Source organism: Mandrillus leucophaeus, unplaced genomic scaffold, assembly GCF_000951045.1.
Source record: "Mandrillus leucophaeus isolate KB7577 unplaced genomic scaffold, Mleu.le_1.0 Scaffold282, whole genome shotgun sequence".
Lineage (NCBI taxonomy): Eukaryota > Metazoa > Chordata > Mammalia > Primates > Cercopithecidae > Mandrillus > Mandrillus leucophaeus.
The window spans coordinates 2,918,715-2,934,704 of record NW_012102943.1 but is presented as its reverse complement, the minus strand read 5'-3'; the positions used below and the strand labels follow the sequence as shown (position 1 = coordinate 2,934,704).

Here is a 15,990-nt window from a genome sequence, read left to right as displayed (position 1 = left end):
GGACCAGGCCGGCGCCATGGACCGAGGCCGGGGTAAGAGGGGCCGCGACGCCCGCACTTGTTGCTGCGCCGGGCGAGAAAGGGAGACTGGGCGATCTGAAGCCAGAGAGGAGGAGGGAGAGAGGCGGGCGGTGGGGCGGGGGCTGAGGAACGCTCGGAGGGAACTGGGAGACGCGGCGCTGGTGCACAGGTGCCTCCTGCTGCCGGGACAACCCGGTGCGTGTCAATGCCTGTGTCCTGGGGCCAACTCGCCTCTCGCGTGTGAAATCAGAGTTTTCGTAGGCTAAGGATTTGTAACTTCATAAAAGATCCCCCTCTAGATTCCGGAGGACAGCGAGCTCCTCTGACCCCATTCCACTCTAAAGGGGAAAACAAGGTTTCCAGGTTCAACTCCCGAAACACCCGCCGTGGGCAGTCCCTGGGGAGAAGCCCCAGGGGACCGAAGTTTGCAGCTGCCTAGGGCATTGGGAGAAGGAGGAGCGCCGGGAGCAGGCGCGCCTGTGCATGTGTGCGCGAGGGAGCGAGGAGGCGGGGGTGGTTCTATCCCGGACCAGCTGTGTCCTCTGCCCAGGCCCTCCTCTCTGGACCAGAGACAAAGTTGGACTAGATGGCCTCGAAGGCACCTTGCTGACTCTTTTCCAGTGTATTTGGTAGACGTTTCACAGAAATGGAGGGGACTTACTGGAATTGAGATTGACGTGATCCGAGAGGGCAGCATTCGTAAGGGGCTAGCGCACATCTTTTTATTTTTGTTTTGTGTTGTTTGAGACTGAGTTTCGCTCTTGTTGCCCAGGCTGGAGTGAAGTGGCGCGATCTCGGCTTACTGCAGCCTCCGCCTCCTGGGTTCGAGCGATTCTCCCACCTCAGCCTCCCGAGTAGCTGGGATTACAGGCATGCGCCACCACACCCCGCCAATTTTTGTATTTTTAGTAGAGACAGGGTTTCACCATGTTGGCCAGGCTGGTCTCGGACTCCTGACCTCAGGTGATCCGCCGGCCTCGGCCTCTCAGAGTGCAGGGATTACGGGCGTGAGCCACCGCGGCCGGCAGCGCACATTTTAAGTAAAGGTCTAGACATGGCCTTTGGCAATGGCCAAATTGGCATGTGTGTGTCTGTAAGGAAGTGGCCTGCGGACACGTAAACAGTGTCAAAGACTGGGAATCAGAACCCCAGGGTTTCAGTCTGCACCTCTGGAATCATCACAGGTATGAAGGCACTAGATAAACTAGTGAGTGCAGTGCCAACAGGCGAAGCGTTGTTGTTATTATTAATAATGGAAAATTCCTTCCCCTCCCCACGATAATCCCACACCTCTCCCCCATCTGCCTGTTTGCTGTGCTGAGCCCCCCAAGGGAGAAAAAAAAGGAAGGAACAGGGGCATGGGAGCAATTAGGAGGCACTGGGGCAGGGATGCGCCGGGAGCAGGTGTGGGGTAACCTCCCTTACTGTTACACAGAAAGTCAGGCTTGGCGAGCTCAGAGGGCCAGAGGGGACTCCTGGCTTCCAGTTCAACTTCACCTGCCCCTCCCCCATTTTGTATTCCGATTCGCGATATTTTGTATCGGAATACGAAATACTGCATTAAGCTTTTCCTTCAGGGACTGGGAAGGGCAGGCAGGAAAGAGAGGGGGCTTCTGTATTTGGTTCTTTACCAACTGAGGCCTAGATTTGTAAAGCAGTTCTCACCTGTTAACTGATTTCTAGGCAAGTGTACAGAGTGTACATCAGGGAGGAAAAACAGAGAAGAGGCACCTCTCACACCCCTCAGTCCTGCTGTTCCCACCTCCCACATCATAGATCTGAAGCAAATACCACCATCCCTCCTCCCCTTCACACTCCTACCCGCCCCCCACCTCCCCCACCTCTCCACCACTCCCCTCCCCACCAGTTTTTAAATAGCACCCTGTCTGATCTCCAGTACAAAAATCCATACCTAGGCCTACCCAGGCTTGTGGAAAGTGCACTGTGTCATCCTAAGACAGTGACAATAGTTCACTTCACTTTAAATGCTTGGTAACCAACACCTCCATGTCAGAAGGCTGCCTCCAGAGCAGTCTTCCTGGGAAGTCAGACTTCCCGGGAATCCCTTGGTGCTGAGAGCCTAGGAGGGCTCTGACCGGCTCTCTTCCTGCAGGCTTTTCTAGCCTACTATCTTCCTTCACACCTCTTGTCACAACTTTATGACGTAGTTATCATCGTAGTTAGTGTCGGCCTCCCTACCCGGAAGTAAGCTTCAGGAAGGCAAGGAGTGGATCTATTATGATCAATCTGCTGACACCGCGCACTGAGGAGCTCTAACAGTGGTTTAATTAGTAAACTACAACACACTTTATAGTGCAGCTCAAACTGATTAACTGTACAGCAATACTTAGTAGTATTCTCTTTTTAAAAATCAACATTGCTGTACAAGTAATCAATTGGAGAACGGTAGTAAGTATACTCAGATCAGTTCTTGGTGACCTACAAAGGCCATCTCAAGTAAAGTGGTCTTGTGGCTGGGCACACAAGATCAGTTTAACTGACTGGATCCTCAGTTCTCTACTCTGATAAATAATTGCAAACACAACTGTGTTATGAATCGGAATGCAAATCTGCATGCATTTTTAAGATAAAACATGACTTCAACAAGTATTCCAGGCTGGGCGCGGTGGCTCACGCCTGTAATCCCAACACTTTGGGAGGCCAAGGTGGGCGGATCACTTGAGGTCAGAAGTTCGAAACCAGCCTGCCCAACATGGTGAAACCCAACGTCTACTAAAAATACAAAAATTAGCCGGAAGTGGTGGCGGGCGCCTGTAATCCCAGCTACTCGGAAGGCTGAGACAGAAGAATCGCTTGAACCTGGGAGATGGAGGTTGCAGTGAGCCGAGATCGAGCCATTGCACTCCAGCCTGGGCAACAGAGAGATTCTGTCTCAAAAAAAAAAAAAAAAAGTATTCTAGCAGACCTTTCTTGTACCCCTGTTCCCAGACAGGTGTGCACTCTCTTCTGTCATCAGGGAAGGCTTAAGAAGCACAGGTCTCGTTTCAGCCTCCTGCCTACCATGTGTCATGCCCAGCTGACTGGGACTGTCATGCCCAGCTGACTGGGGAGGAAACCACGCATCAGTATTCACGATAATAACTGAAATCATCAAACTCTTGACATGTGCCAGGCACTGTCCTCAGCTTCTTATGTGGCTCCTCTCAGAACAACCCATAGGATGGGGCCTATGAGCTGGGACTATCATGAATCATACCTCAGAGGAAAGCAGGCTCGACTTGGGTATTAGCCAGCGAGGGCTGCAATAACAGAATACACAGACTGGGTGGCTGCAACAACAGAAATTAATTTTCTCACAGTTCTGGATGGTGGAAATCTAAGATCAAGGTGCAGTCAGGGTTAGTGTCAGGTGGGACCTCTCTTCCTGGCTTGTAGGGACACTTTTTGCCTTGTCCTTTCATGGCTTCTCTGTGCATCCAGAGAAAGAGCTCTCGTGTCTCTTCTTCTTCTTATAAGGACACCAGTCCTATTGGATTAGAGCTCCTCCTTACCACCTCGTTTAACCTTAATTACCTCCATAAAGACCCTGTCTCCAAATACAGTCACACTTGGGGTTAGGGCTTCAACATATGCGTTTGGGAGGGACACAATTCAGTCCATAACAACAAGCTTAGGTCACTGACATTAATTTGCTCAATTATTCATTCCCCATGTGAGACACAGAGCTGGGGTTCAAACCCAGCTGTCTCCATATCAAAGTCCTGATCTTAAGCTTGCTGCTGACTGCCTCCTTGGTGGCAGGTGACCTGCCCAAGCCTTAGAGCAGAACCTAGATGCCAAATCTTCCTGCTTCAGGCCCCAGATATCTCCATGGCACTTAAGCTGCACTATTCAGATATTTCATAGCAATTGCTGCTAATATACTGAGCATAAAAAGCTCAGCATCAAAGTCAAGTGACTTGAGAATGGAAACAAACTTGGAAGGTAGAATTTCTCTTCTAACAGGATATGTGTCTTCCCATGGGGGGAGAAAAGGATTCATATAACACAGTAACAGATATAGAAACCACTTAAATAATAATGGCAATCCTTCCAGAGGGTTTCCTGATTCACAAATACTATACAAAGAGAATCAACCATCAGGCAAAGCCAATGTCTATGGACACCACCTTCTACAGGACAAGTTAATTAACTCTCTGTCCCTATCATCTCCCACATCATACATGTAAAGCAAATAATGCCACCCACAGATGAGGATAAATTATGGATACTGATAACACCTATTTCTTGGATTTGTTATAAATAACCTACAAATAATACCTAGCATAGGGGATCCACTCAATAAATCCTGGCTATTGTAATAATTGCAATTTTTTTTTACCACACTCGTCATTAATAAGACTGCTTTATAGAACTTCACTTTCTTCTTCCATAAGCTACTCCAACTCTCATGTTGCTTTTTGAGTCCCTGCTCTGTTTTAAGTACTGAATTAGACAGCTTTGTATACAACTCAAAGACAGGGAACAGGTTATAATCTTGTTTGTATCACGGTGATCCCTTATGGTACTTGTCTCTTGGAAATCCACTTATGACCTTCAATAACTGGACCACTGTCCAAACGACATTTCTGAGAGACTGAAATGTTCATTTTCTGTTATATATTCTCTCTATTCAAGCCTACTGACTGTGGCTATGTCATCACAGTTTCGCTTTTGCGAACTTTCATTCTTCTTGAACCATCATCTCTTTAAGGCTATGGTCTGAATTTTTTCCGATTTTTTTAAATTTGCCTTCTTAATGTCCAGCATTATGTCTGATCTCCCAGGCTCATGTGGAGTGATTGATTTTCCCCAAGGTTCCTTTCCTTTCCCCTTCACAACTGGTTCTTTTCAACTACTGCAGTTCAACTACTCCTTCCTTTCCTGGCCAGACTTCTCAAATAAATGGTCAGCAACTCCTCCCACATACTCCTTTCACCTCCTGCAGCCTCGTTTCCAATCACACCCTCCACTGAGAGCCCTCTCTGAAGGATCACAAATGGCTTCCACTTCCATTGGACCAAGACAGGAGTTTATTTTGCTGCATTCTGTGTTCTTGGGGAGATCATGTTGTCTACTGGGCAACTCAAGAAATGATCTGATGTTCTTCTTTTCATGGAATGACATTTTCATTGCTCAGCAGATGATCTAAGAATCCATTCTGTCTGTGTCTTGCCTCTGTTGAACCAGCTTTTGAGATCCAAATTAGGAAGGCCATGTCTTCCCTACAGTGACCAAGCAGCCTGTAGCTAATCCGTATGATGAGCTCCCCCTGCAGTGACTGGAGACCCAACTTCCGTCCCCAAGGCTGTGAATTTCCATGCAGACATACCTCTTCCCTGACATCCAAGTTCATTTCCTACTCCTTTTATGGTAATGGTCTTTTGAAAGGAACCCTTATCCATATTCGAATCATCTTTTTGATCCAAACATATTTCATGAGGTCATCCTTTGTCAGTGTTGGGACTCAGTGGAACTGAGTGGTTCGGAGAATGGACAAACTTGGGTTTGAGTTTTGACTGCAACTTTTTGTATGACCTTGGGCAAGTCACTTTCTCTGACCCTTCAGTGTCTTCATTTGGAATGTCATGGGAAAAGTAATACATGTAGTCTAGCACTCAGAATTTAACCACGCTCTGCAATGGGTGTAAGTAGTCATACGGGGCCATATGACTTAACTCTGTTCCCTGTGGAGGCTTCTCCTGGTCACTGGGCACTGCTTCCATTTCTTTGTCTCCTGCAGAAGCTGTTTGGCTTCTCCACTTTTGTCAAAGTTTTGCCAGCCTCTCCCTCAAATATCAGTTTCAAACTCCCATTTTCACATGAGTGAGCATCCTGCCAAGTAAGTTCCTCCCTCCCACCCTCTGCCAAGAACATATCGTTACTCCATTCTCATCTTTGGTCCAGAAAAACAATCCTGGTTTTAGATACCATCACCTTCTCATACCCTTCTTAATCGTCAAGAAAACCTCAGAACCAAACAAAAAAGTGAACCCATCTGTGTGCAACACCCCCCACCAAACCCCAGCATTTTCCTCCTTCCTTTTCTGGCCAAACTTCTCAAACAAATGGTCAGCAACTCCTCCCGCACACTCCTGTCACCTCGTGCAGCCTCATTTCCAATCACACCCTCCACTGAGAGCCCTCTCTGAAGGATCACAAATGGCTTCCACTTCCATTGGACCAAAGTCTAGCCTTGCACCTCCATCGAATCCCATCTCCTGGCCTCTAGCTCTGTTGAGCCTCTCCTCCTTTCTGATGTATTCTCCTAATTTGCAGAGATGGGAAAATCACGGATTTGGGGGTCGAATAAGTCTAGGTTAAATGACCACTGCCTCATCCCTCCAGGAAGCCTTTTCTGCCTTCTCCCTGCCCCATCCCACTGTTATAGGTGCTCATAGCCTCTGGGTCTCTCCCACACTAAGACAAGTTACCCAACCAAGTTGTTTCCTCAGTCTGTAAAGCGAGAAGAATGAAACCCATAGTTGGGAGACTGAAATGCAGTCATATTTGCCCAGCTCCCAGTGCCTGGCCCATAGTAGGTGCTTATTAATTGTTATTTCCCATCTTCTCCCACTTGCTCTATCTTCCCTCTTGCTCTGTCTCTTATCTTCTTGCTCTGTCTTCTTTAATGGCTCTTGCCCCTCTCTCCCCTGATCTCCTGACCACCTCAGCCCTCTCGCTATACTCCTGTGAAGAACCAAACCCCTTTACGTGAGTAACTCTCAGATGTCCATCACCAGCCACAATTTGGCCTCCAGTCCCTCATGAACTCCTGCCTATAGTACATTTCCATTCCAAGATCAACTCCGCCTTTGGGTGACCCAGTTTTGAACTCATCTTATTCACCACCAAATCAGATGACCCTTCCTGTTTCTCTTTTTATGCTAACAACTCAACCACATGAGAAGTTATTGAAGGAAATGGGGGTGTTTGTGAATAAGACTAAAGTTGAAGGGGAGACATGGAATCAGTTCTCAAATTCGTTGTCCTGTAGAAGAGGTAATAGAAAGTTTCTCCAGAAGGAAATTAAACAGAGGCCAGTTTGGACTCAATCTAAGAGAAGCATACGAATGAAAAGAACTGTTCAATGGTAAAATACAAGTTGCCTAGGGACATAATGAGTCAAAGTTTGAGTGGCCACTGATCAGGGAAGCCACAGAATGGCTTAATATGTAGCTTAAGGACTACTCTCACGTAAAATTCAAGAAGCTTTCACAGCTTGAGCCTTTTGCACACCGCAGAGAACAGGACTTCTAGAAGTGTATGTTTCAACCTAAAGCATTCTTTTTTTATTTAAATGTACAGTATATTATAGCTTTTAATAGGACTTATGAATCATCTATGCTTAAGGATGGAATTTGGGGAGACCGCCTGATGCAATTAAGGACAGTTATTTACAGCTATTGGTCTGATTATGCTTAAACTCTTCAGTGGTTTCTCACTGTTTGTAAAACATCAGCTACTGTCCTTGTGGTGCCTCAGGCCTGTCCTGTCTACTCTCCGCCCACTTTGCCAGCTCACTTTGGACCCCGCTTACCTCTTGCCCTGGGCTCTCCTCACAATGGCCCTGCTCCTTGCAGCTTTGAATATTTTGTGCCTTCACCTGGTTCACCCTTCCTCTTCCTTAGCTCACTGCTCAAATATGACTTCCTCAGGGCAATGTTTCCTAATCTCCCAAGGTACATGCCTGTTTTAGATGTTCAGAGCACCCTGCACTTCTCATGAATTGACATTTTCACAATCACAGTTCACTGTGGGCTTGAATTAGCTGTTCATATGAGCTCTGTTGGGGCAGGGCTCTTCTCTCCTTGCTCTCTGCCCTTCCCCCAGGACCTAGTGTATTGCTTGATGCATAGTAGGTGCTCAGTAAATGTCTGTTGAGATGATGAATAAGTGAAAGTGAGAGTACAAAACTCACGGAGTAGAAGTTGGATATGGCCACTTTAGTAGAAGTTGGATATGGCCACTTTCAACTCCAGGATTCTCCGCATCAATGATTCTCACTTTAGGGACAGAAATGTAGACTTCATCATTATCCATCATTTCCTTTGCCTTCATCCTTTATACAATCAAATCCCAAATCCTGTTGACTATTATTGGGAAATATATCTTGGATGGCTTCTGTATCCTGTTGCCTTGGATAGGAGCTTCCTGTTTCTGCTCTTGCCTTCTCCAGCCTGCCTTAAGGACCACTCCCTATTTATCTAAAGCAGTGGTTCTCAAAACCAGCTGGGCTCAGAATCACCCCCGTGGAGCCTACTGAAAATACACCCACAAAGATTTGATCAGTGGGTCAGAGGTTTGGGAATCTGCTTTTTTTTTTTTCTTTTTTTGCAAATCCCCCAGGTGATTCTGATGTTCACACAGGGTGATAATTACTGTTTTCATGCACTGCTTTTATCTTGACCCTTGACCTTGCTCAAACACCTGCTTCTAGTTCTGTCTTTCACACTTTTCAAATGAATGGGTCCCTAGGGTCTGGGTCTGTTACCCGAAGCAACCTCTGAAAGCATGAAATGTCTCATTTTATCTTTAAAAAGCCATACAAATTTTTTATTAGCATCCATAATATATCTGACCCCTTCTGTCACCTTCTCAAAATATCTTTGTACAAAATGGACCTTCAGAGATGCATTGTGTTTATCTTGGCTTCTCCTTCCCCTCCCCTCCCCTGCCCTCCACCATGGTCTCCCAGGTGATATGAACTCCAGCCTCCAATACATATCCCAGCACAGAGTGCCAGAATGGAAATGGTTCTGGACATGGAAGCAGAACACATACATCCAAGCCCTGGCTCAGCCACTCACTTCCATGTTATAAGAAAATACATTTTTATAAAGTGTTTAACTTTTAGAAGCACTTTGACATTCACCAGTTATCTTCATTTCAGCTTAGCTTGATGTGCTTTGTGCAGAGGCTGGGCAACCCCTGCCCATGTGATCATACACGCTGTCATTTAGCAGCCGTTCACGGTGTGGTGGGGGGCGGGGGTTGCTATGGGCAAGAAGGAACCTGTGTAATGGGGGACTCATCAGACAGAGAATTGACCCACTAAAGTCTATTTTTCTGGAGACCTTTCCAGTCCTGAGTTTCTCTTCTGTGGCATCTCTTGACCCTGGTGATGGTGCTGTGAAGTAGACAGCAGAGACATTCTCCCCATTGAACAGATGCAATAACTAAGGTTCAAACAGATGACTCTGCTCTTCCCCCTTCCTGAAAGATGCAGCTTAATGTCATCTCCCTGCCACATCCATCTCTAGATCTCCCCTGACTTTGGGTTACCACCGCCCACCTCAGACTGGGCTTTTAGAAGTTTTCACCATACTCGTTGAAATATCTGTTTTATGTGTGTATGAGTCCTGAGGACTAGGACTGTCTTCTGTGTCATATTCCCAGTGTCTAACACACAGCAAATGCTTAATAGTTACAGTCGAGTGTACTTATTGCTGAAAGCCCACCATGACTCAATAGATACTGTCATATTCCCATTTTATACATGAAGAAACCGAGGCTTTGAAAGGGCTATTTATTTATGCAACCCAACTCATCTCCATACCTGAGTTCTTTACCATTGCTCTCCGCTGCTTCTCCATGAATGTTGGAGGGTTATACCCAGGTTAGCTATACGAGGGACTTGCTAGGTAAAATGGGCTAACTAGGTAAAGATTTCTAAGTGGGGACAAGGAGGGTGCCAAGAAGACGAGGAGGAAAAGGGGGTCTGAATAATTCTAGGGAACATCCTTTATCAGTGAAGGGGTATAGCCAGGCAGCCTGCATGAGGTTTTATTTCTTACCCTTCACATTCTTCCCACTGTGGCCCTTGGAGTTCTGGTATTCAGCATTCATGAAGCTCTCATTCTCCTGGAATTAACAAAGAGGCTGACCCAGGAGGGCCCAGCCGGGGTCTATCCTCCATCTAAATTCCATTTAGGGAATCCCAGCCTTGCCCTAAGTAGGGAGTGGAGGTGCAGAGCTGGTCTGGCATGATTCTTCTCCCTGGCACAGCTGTCAGGCTGTGGCGGAGGCAGAATGTGGCACCACATTGCAGTCATACCAGTTCTAGGGAATTGACCGACAGCACTCCTCACAGGAGGCAAACTTGGGGGCTTTTTATAGCCTTCTAAGAACCTAGAGGAAAACTGATCTCCTGAGAGAGAGAAATGGAACACGTGCCTTTTCCAGGCGCCATCCCCTCAACTATGTAGTCCCCAGATGCCTGCAGTTCAACTTAGGGCAAGAGCCACAGCTAAGTGAGTAGCATAGTGTGGTGGAAGCAATTCACTGCCAGGAGATAAGGATCCTAACCCAGTTCCTTTAATTCCCCCTTGGGCTTCAGTTCCTTCACCATTAAGGTTGAAGTGTTATAGTGCAGGGACCTGCAGACCTCATCCCAAGGGCAAAATCTGGCCTGCCACCTGTCTTTGTAAAGAAAATTTTCTTGGAACACAGCCACACCTGTTCATTATATATTGTCTATGGCTACTTTCTCACTATAAGGACAGAGCTAGGTAGTTGAAACAGAGGCCAACAAAGCCTAAAAATATGTAGCATCTTATCCCTTACAGAAAAGTTGGCCAACACCTGGATTAGGCTGTAGAGAGATTGGGAGTGTCTCCCTGGAGCACTGTGGTGAGAAGGATTCTGAGGGTGTGTCTAAACCGAGGAATGAAGCACTGTCCTTAAACCATACGAGAGTGTGTATTCAAGAGTAGTGTTGGGAGGACCCCAGAATGCCATTTACCAGTGTTTTTCAAACTACTTTTGGCCTCAGAAACCTTTTGCAAACAAAATCTTAAGCAACGGAGCTGCTATGGGTGAAGTGGGAATGAGAACACTGAGCACAGCCCATTCCATCCCTCTTACTCCCGGGGCAGTACCTAAGGAAGCTATGCAGATCCCATAGGCTTCATCAGAAGAGCATTAGGATAGAAAACCACTTATCTAATCCTATCTCATTCATTCTCCAACTGGGGAAACAGGTACAAGGAGTAGTGGCTTGCCTACGGTCACCTGACGGTTTCCCATTTGGCTTTCCACATGTCACTAATGTGGTTACCAGGTATCAGCAGACATATTTCTGCTGGGAAGAAAGCCTATCCATTGGCTTTGCAGGGCCTCAGGGCTGCCATTAGTGCACGGGTGACCAGGGAGTGCCCTTGCTGACCTGGAGCCCACCTGGTTCAGGGGTGGGACTTGGCCGGGACACATTGTTGATATCTACCCACGTTTCATCGTTGCCTAGTCAAAGTTTTAGAGAATTTTTTTTTTCTGACAGCACCAAAGCCAAAAGAAGAAAATAAAAATTAAACCATATATATTTTTATTTCATTGATACAAAGATATATTTTTTTAAAAACTCAGAACATACCTTACAATTGACATCTTCATGTATTTGTTTTGTTCCCTTTTATTTTTCAAAAAGCTGTTTGTTCAGTATGAAAATATCTTCAAATCAGTGGTATCTTAGAATAGAGAAATTATGATAATTTATACTAAGGCTTGCTTTTGAAGATGGAACCAGATTTATTCATTTGTAGAATAAATATTTACTCTTCCTGCCCATTCTTGTTGGAGGGTTTGCTGAAAGCAGATCCTGCTGATGCAAAACCAAGGGGGATTTTTTTTAGCTCCACTTGGCCCAAAAAGAAAACTGATCTCCTGGAAGTGTGCCAGGAAGCCAGAGAGCCTGATGGCTTTTCCTCACTTCCAGCCAGCAACCAGGTGCAGCTCTCAGAGGTTCCAGAGAGGAAGCTCAGGGTCCCAGAATCTCCCAGTGTGGCAGAGAAAGTGAAACTTGGTCACCGATGCCTGGAACATGAGGTCATATCTAGTCAGTGTCCATCAGAGAGAATATATAAAGGACCAGAAGTTTCAAGGGACACTTCCTAGCCAGGAGTACTGCAGAGATGGCATTCCAGATGGAGAAAATCATGGAAAGAAGAGCCCAGAAGCGTGCTCAGAAAGCAAAGCGGGGCAGCATGCCAAGGGCCCAGAAGAGCAGGTGGAGGTGAAAAGGGGCCTCCATGTCCTTCCAAAGAGCAGGGCCGTATTCTCCCAGTCGCTAACTGGGTGTGTCCCTGTCCTTAGAGGTGGTGTGGCTTGCAATCTGTAACTAATAATAGAGACAGGAGAGTACGAGAACTGAGGTCTCTGGCCGTGGTGTCAAGTTGCCTAAGGTTTGAATCCTGGCTCTACTCCTTTCGTTTAACCCCCTGAGTTTGTCTCTTCAACTAAAAATGGAGATAACAGTCTCCTATCTACAATGAGGGATCATTGGATTCATATAGTAAAAGCACTCAGCACATAAGAAGCAGTCAACTTTTTGAAAAAAGAAAGCAAATGCCTAAAACTCAGGTTTAGAAATGACTGCCTTTCTTAATAAATTAGAAAGTTATCCAAGTTATCTCTCTGACACTTTCACTCTCGCTCCTTGCCTGCCCATCCTGCAAAGGGATGGTGTTACAGAGACACTGGGGATAAGCCACAGGGAGTGCATGGAGCACGTGAGGATCTTTCATCATCTGTGTCACAAAGGAAAACTGGTGTCCTAGGCCCTGGGGAGCAGTGGATGAGTTATGAGCAGGAAGAGATTATGATGTGTTGCAATTTGGGGAAATTATTAAAGCCAGCAGTGAGCTCACATTAGAATGGAAAGGGAGAGATTGGAAAGAGGTGGCCAGTTAGGAGATATAGCAAATATCTCAAGTGAGCAGCAGACTATAAGACCAACTCACCTTGATGTTTAAAAGCAGAAATACATAAAACTTTAAACTCTTCCACTTTAAGTTAGGTTAATTATACACGATTGTTAGTCTAATGCAGAAGCAGAGAGATATTTGGGGCATTTCAAAACTCAAAACATCCATTTCCATGACTTTTGATCAATGTTTTCTTGGATCCTCAACCCCAATGATGGAGGCAGGAATCACCCCAGGGTCTCCTAGAGCCTATTCAGGGGTGGATTCCTGTGGGGAAGGTTCATGAGGGGCTGACCCAGAACCAAATCCAGGTTTAACACTGAATGGTTTCTGCAGGTGAGAGGGAAGCAAAGGAGGGAAGACTTCCTACCTGGGCAGACAGTCAGAGTGGCCATCTGAGCTCAACTTTCAGCCTCCCACCTAGAATATCTAGTCTAGGCCCTGGTCTGGTTGATTTCCTTTCATCACTGACAACCGCAGCAACATTAGTAATCATAATGAACGCTTACAAGCATGATTCACATGTACCTGGCTTGATGCATACAGTCTTCATACATTGTCTCCCTTTCTTCTTGCCACAACCCTTTGAGGTAAGCACTCGTATTATCTTTGTCTTACATTGAGAAAACAGGCTTGGTGAAATGATGAAACCTGCCTGGGTGAGGGAAGCCAAATCCTAGGTTTGATGTTGGGTACATCTCACCTGGGTTCACAATGCCACAGCTACCCACTGTACTGACTCCTCCCTAGCCTTCCTGATGAGGGACTGTCCCACCTGGGCTTTATCCCTCTTGAAAGGGATACCTATCTGCCTGACTTAGTTCAGATTGCTGTTATTCTATACAGTAAACCTAATATTGTGGTCTTGGAACTGTCACTCCTCGTCCATTTCTGCTCCCCCAAAGCCCCAGTTCCCCAGGGAGCACATCTGCTCCACCCCTTCTCTTCTCCCACTCCCCAAGAGCCCTTCTGTTCTTGGAGACACCTGTCAAAGGCAGAATTCATGAGGCCTCCCTAGTCTGTGGTCCTTCCTGTGAATTCCAGGTTGTCGCTTAGCCCCTCCTCAGTGCACCTGCTGTGTACCCATTACTGTGCTGAACACTGGGCAGATACGAAGTCAGGCATCATCTCAGTCCTCATGGATTCACAGTTTAGTGGAGAAGGACATCGAACAAGTCATCTACTCTGGCGCATACAACAGGGGAACCTCCCCTGTCCAGGAAGGCTGGATCAGCCTCCTGGAGGAAGTGGCTTCTAAACCAGGAGGTAGCAGTTGGAGAACAGGTTATGCAGAGGAAATACCACAAATAAACCGCACCAGGGTAGGGTCTCAGATATTGCAAATAGGTCAGAAATAGTAAAAAATAATTTTTAAACTCTGTTGAATAGAACAAAGCTAACCACATACTCCTATTAGTGTAGCCTGTGGCATCTGTTGATGATTTTCTGATTTCTTGATCACACTGAGGTTTCTGCAAGCCAATTGTCCACCTAATCCTTTGCCTTTCTGACTGAGGTGCTATTCAGTCTCTTCTGAATTCCAAATGAGTTATGTTGTTTGATTGGAAGTGGGAGGTAAGAGGATGGCACATTTATATTAATCACAATTTACCAATTTACAAAACTTCAGTATACAGGGTGCTCCTGCTTCTCACCAGCATCATCAGCCTTGAGTCTCACAAAAGGTCTGTAGAGGTAAGCAGGGCAGTTATGATCACCCTACTTTGATGTTGAGGAAATTGAGGCTCAGAGACACACAGCGACTTGCCCAAGGTCACACAACCAGTAAGTGTGGAGCTGGGGCTTGAGCCCTGAGATTCTGGCTCCAGTGCCTGTGTTTTCTCCAGAGCACCAAAACACAGTGCACTGTGGGATGTGGAAAGTTTCCAACCCTGGCTCCTGTGGCTTCTGGCAAGTTTAACCTTGCTAGGCCTCAGTTTCCTGCCAGTAAAACTGGGATAAGAGTTCCCACCATATAGGGTTGTTGCAAAGAGCAAATGAGGTAACAGGCACTGAGTGTTAGGCACAGAGAATATTCCCACAATGGCATGTAACAGTCAAAATGAATGAACACGATAACAAGCAGCAATATGGATAAATCTTAGTAGCATAACAGTAAAGAAAAAAGTCGCAAAAGGTTACCTATAGCACTATATTCTTTTAATAAATTTTTAAACTAAAAATTTAAAATAATTTCAGGAGTACATCTGGTTGTACTAAAACTATATACAGGGGAAAGCAAGGACATGGTGAATGCAGCATTCAGGATGATAGTGAGATTGGGCAGGGGAGGCAGGAGGGCGGGATCATAAAGTTAGATGTAAGATATTGTCAAGATCCTGGCTTTTGCTTTGAATGGTAGGTTTGTGTGTGCTTACTCCATTATCAAAAATAATTACATAAATAACTAACTAAAAATGTGGCATGCATGGGCCAATAATGAGAGTATCTTATGAAGCAAGGATTCGGATTAATTTTTGTCCACCTGAGGTTTTATTTTTATTTTTTTAATTAATTTATTTATTTATTTGAGATGGAATCTCACTCTGTTGCCCAGGCTGGAGTGCAGGGGTGCAATCTTGGCTCACTGCAGCCTCTGCCTTCTGGGTTCAAGCAACTCTCCTGCCTCAGCCTCCCAAGTAGCTGGGACTACAGGCATATGGGGTTTTTTGTTTGTTTGTTTGTTTGTTTGGTATTTTTAGTACATGTTAGCCAGGCTGATCTCAATCGCCTGACCTCAAGTGATCCGCCCACCTCAGCCTCCCAAAGTGCTGGGATTACAGGCGTGAGCCACCTCACTCGGCCATGAGATCATATTTTTAAAAGAAGTAAAAGTGCAAGGCACAGTACCCATCATATAGGAAGTGTTCAATGCATGTTGGCTGTTATTATCATATAGCTTTATTATTATTGATTATATAACCCACATACCTCTAGTCAGAGGCTTTTCTGTCAGCCCAGAGAGATTGGTGAGATGGGTCCCCAAACTCAGACGTCTCAAAAGCAGAAATCCCCAGTCCCACTAGGCCTCAGGCCAGACATCCGATCTGGTGAATGAACAGCAGTTGGGGAATGGTCAGAGGAGCTTACTACTGGCTCCAGCAAGGTCTGTAGGTAGGAGATGCCTATGAGAGGAAGGCCAGAAGGTACGCTAGTGCTGCGATTGAAAGCTTAGGCTCTGGAGTGAGATCTAGATTTGAATCTTAGCCTGCCAGCTGCGTGCCTTTAAACAAATGACTGTGCCTCTCTGAGCCTCACTTGGCTCATGT

The 15,990-nt window shown here is 46.0% G+C and overlaps 1 protein-coding gene across 2 annotated transcripts in view; it reads left to right on the top strand.

Annotated features, from left to right (window-relative positions):
* The first annotated feature begins 6 nt into the window (after positions 1 to 6).
* Positions 7 to 15,990, top strand: part of AFAP1L1 (actin filament associated protein 1-like 1) — a 65,398-nt gene continuing 49,414 nt past the window's right edge. For both annotated transcript variants that reach the window (XM_011985389.1, XM_011985390.1), the window contains exon 1: positions 7 to 32. In XM_011985389.1, the coding sequence (XP_011840779.1) occupies positions 17 to 32 (16 nt within the window). In that variant the 5' untranslated portion in view covers positions 7 to 16. The remainder of the gene's footprint in view (positions 33 to 15,990) is intronic.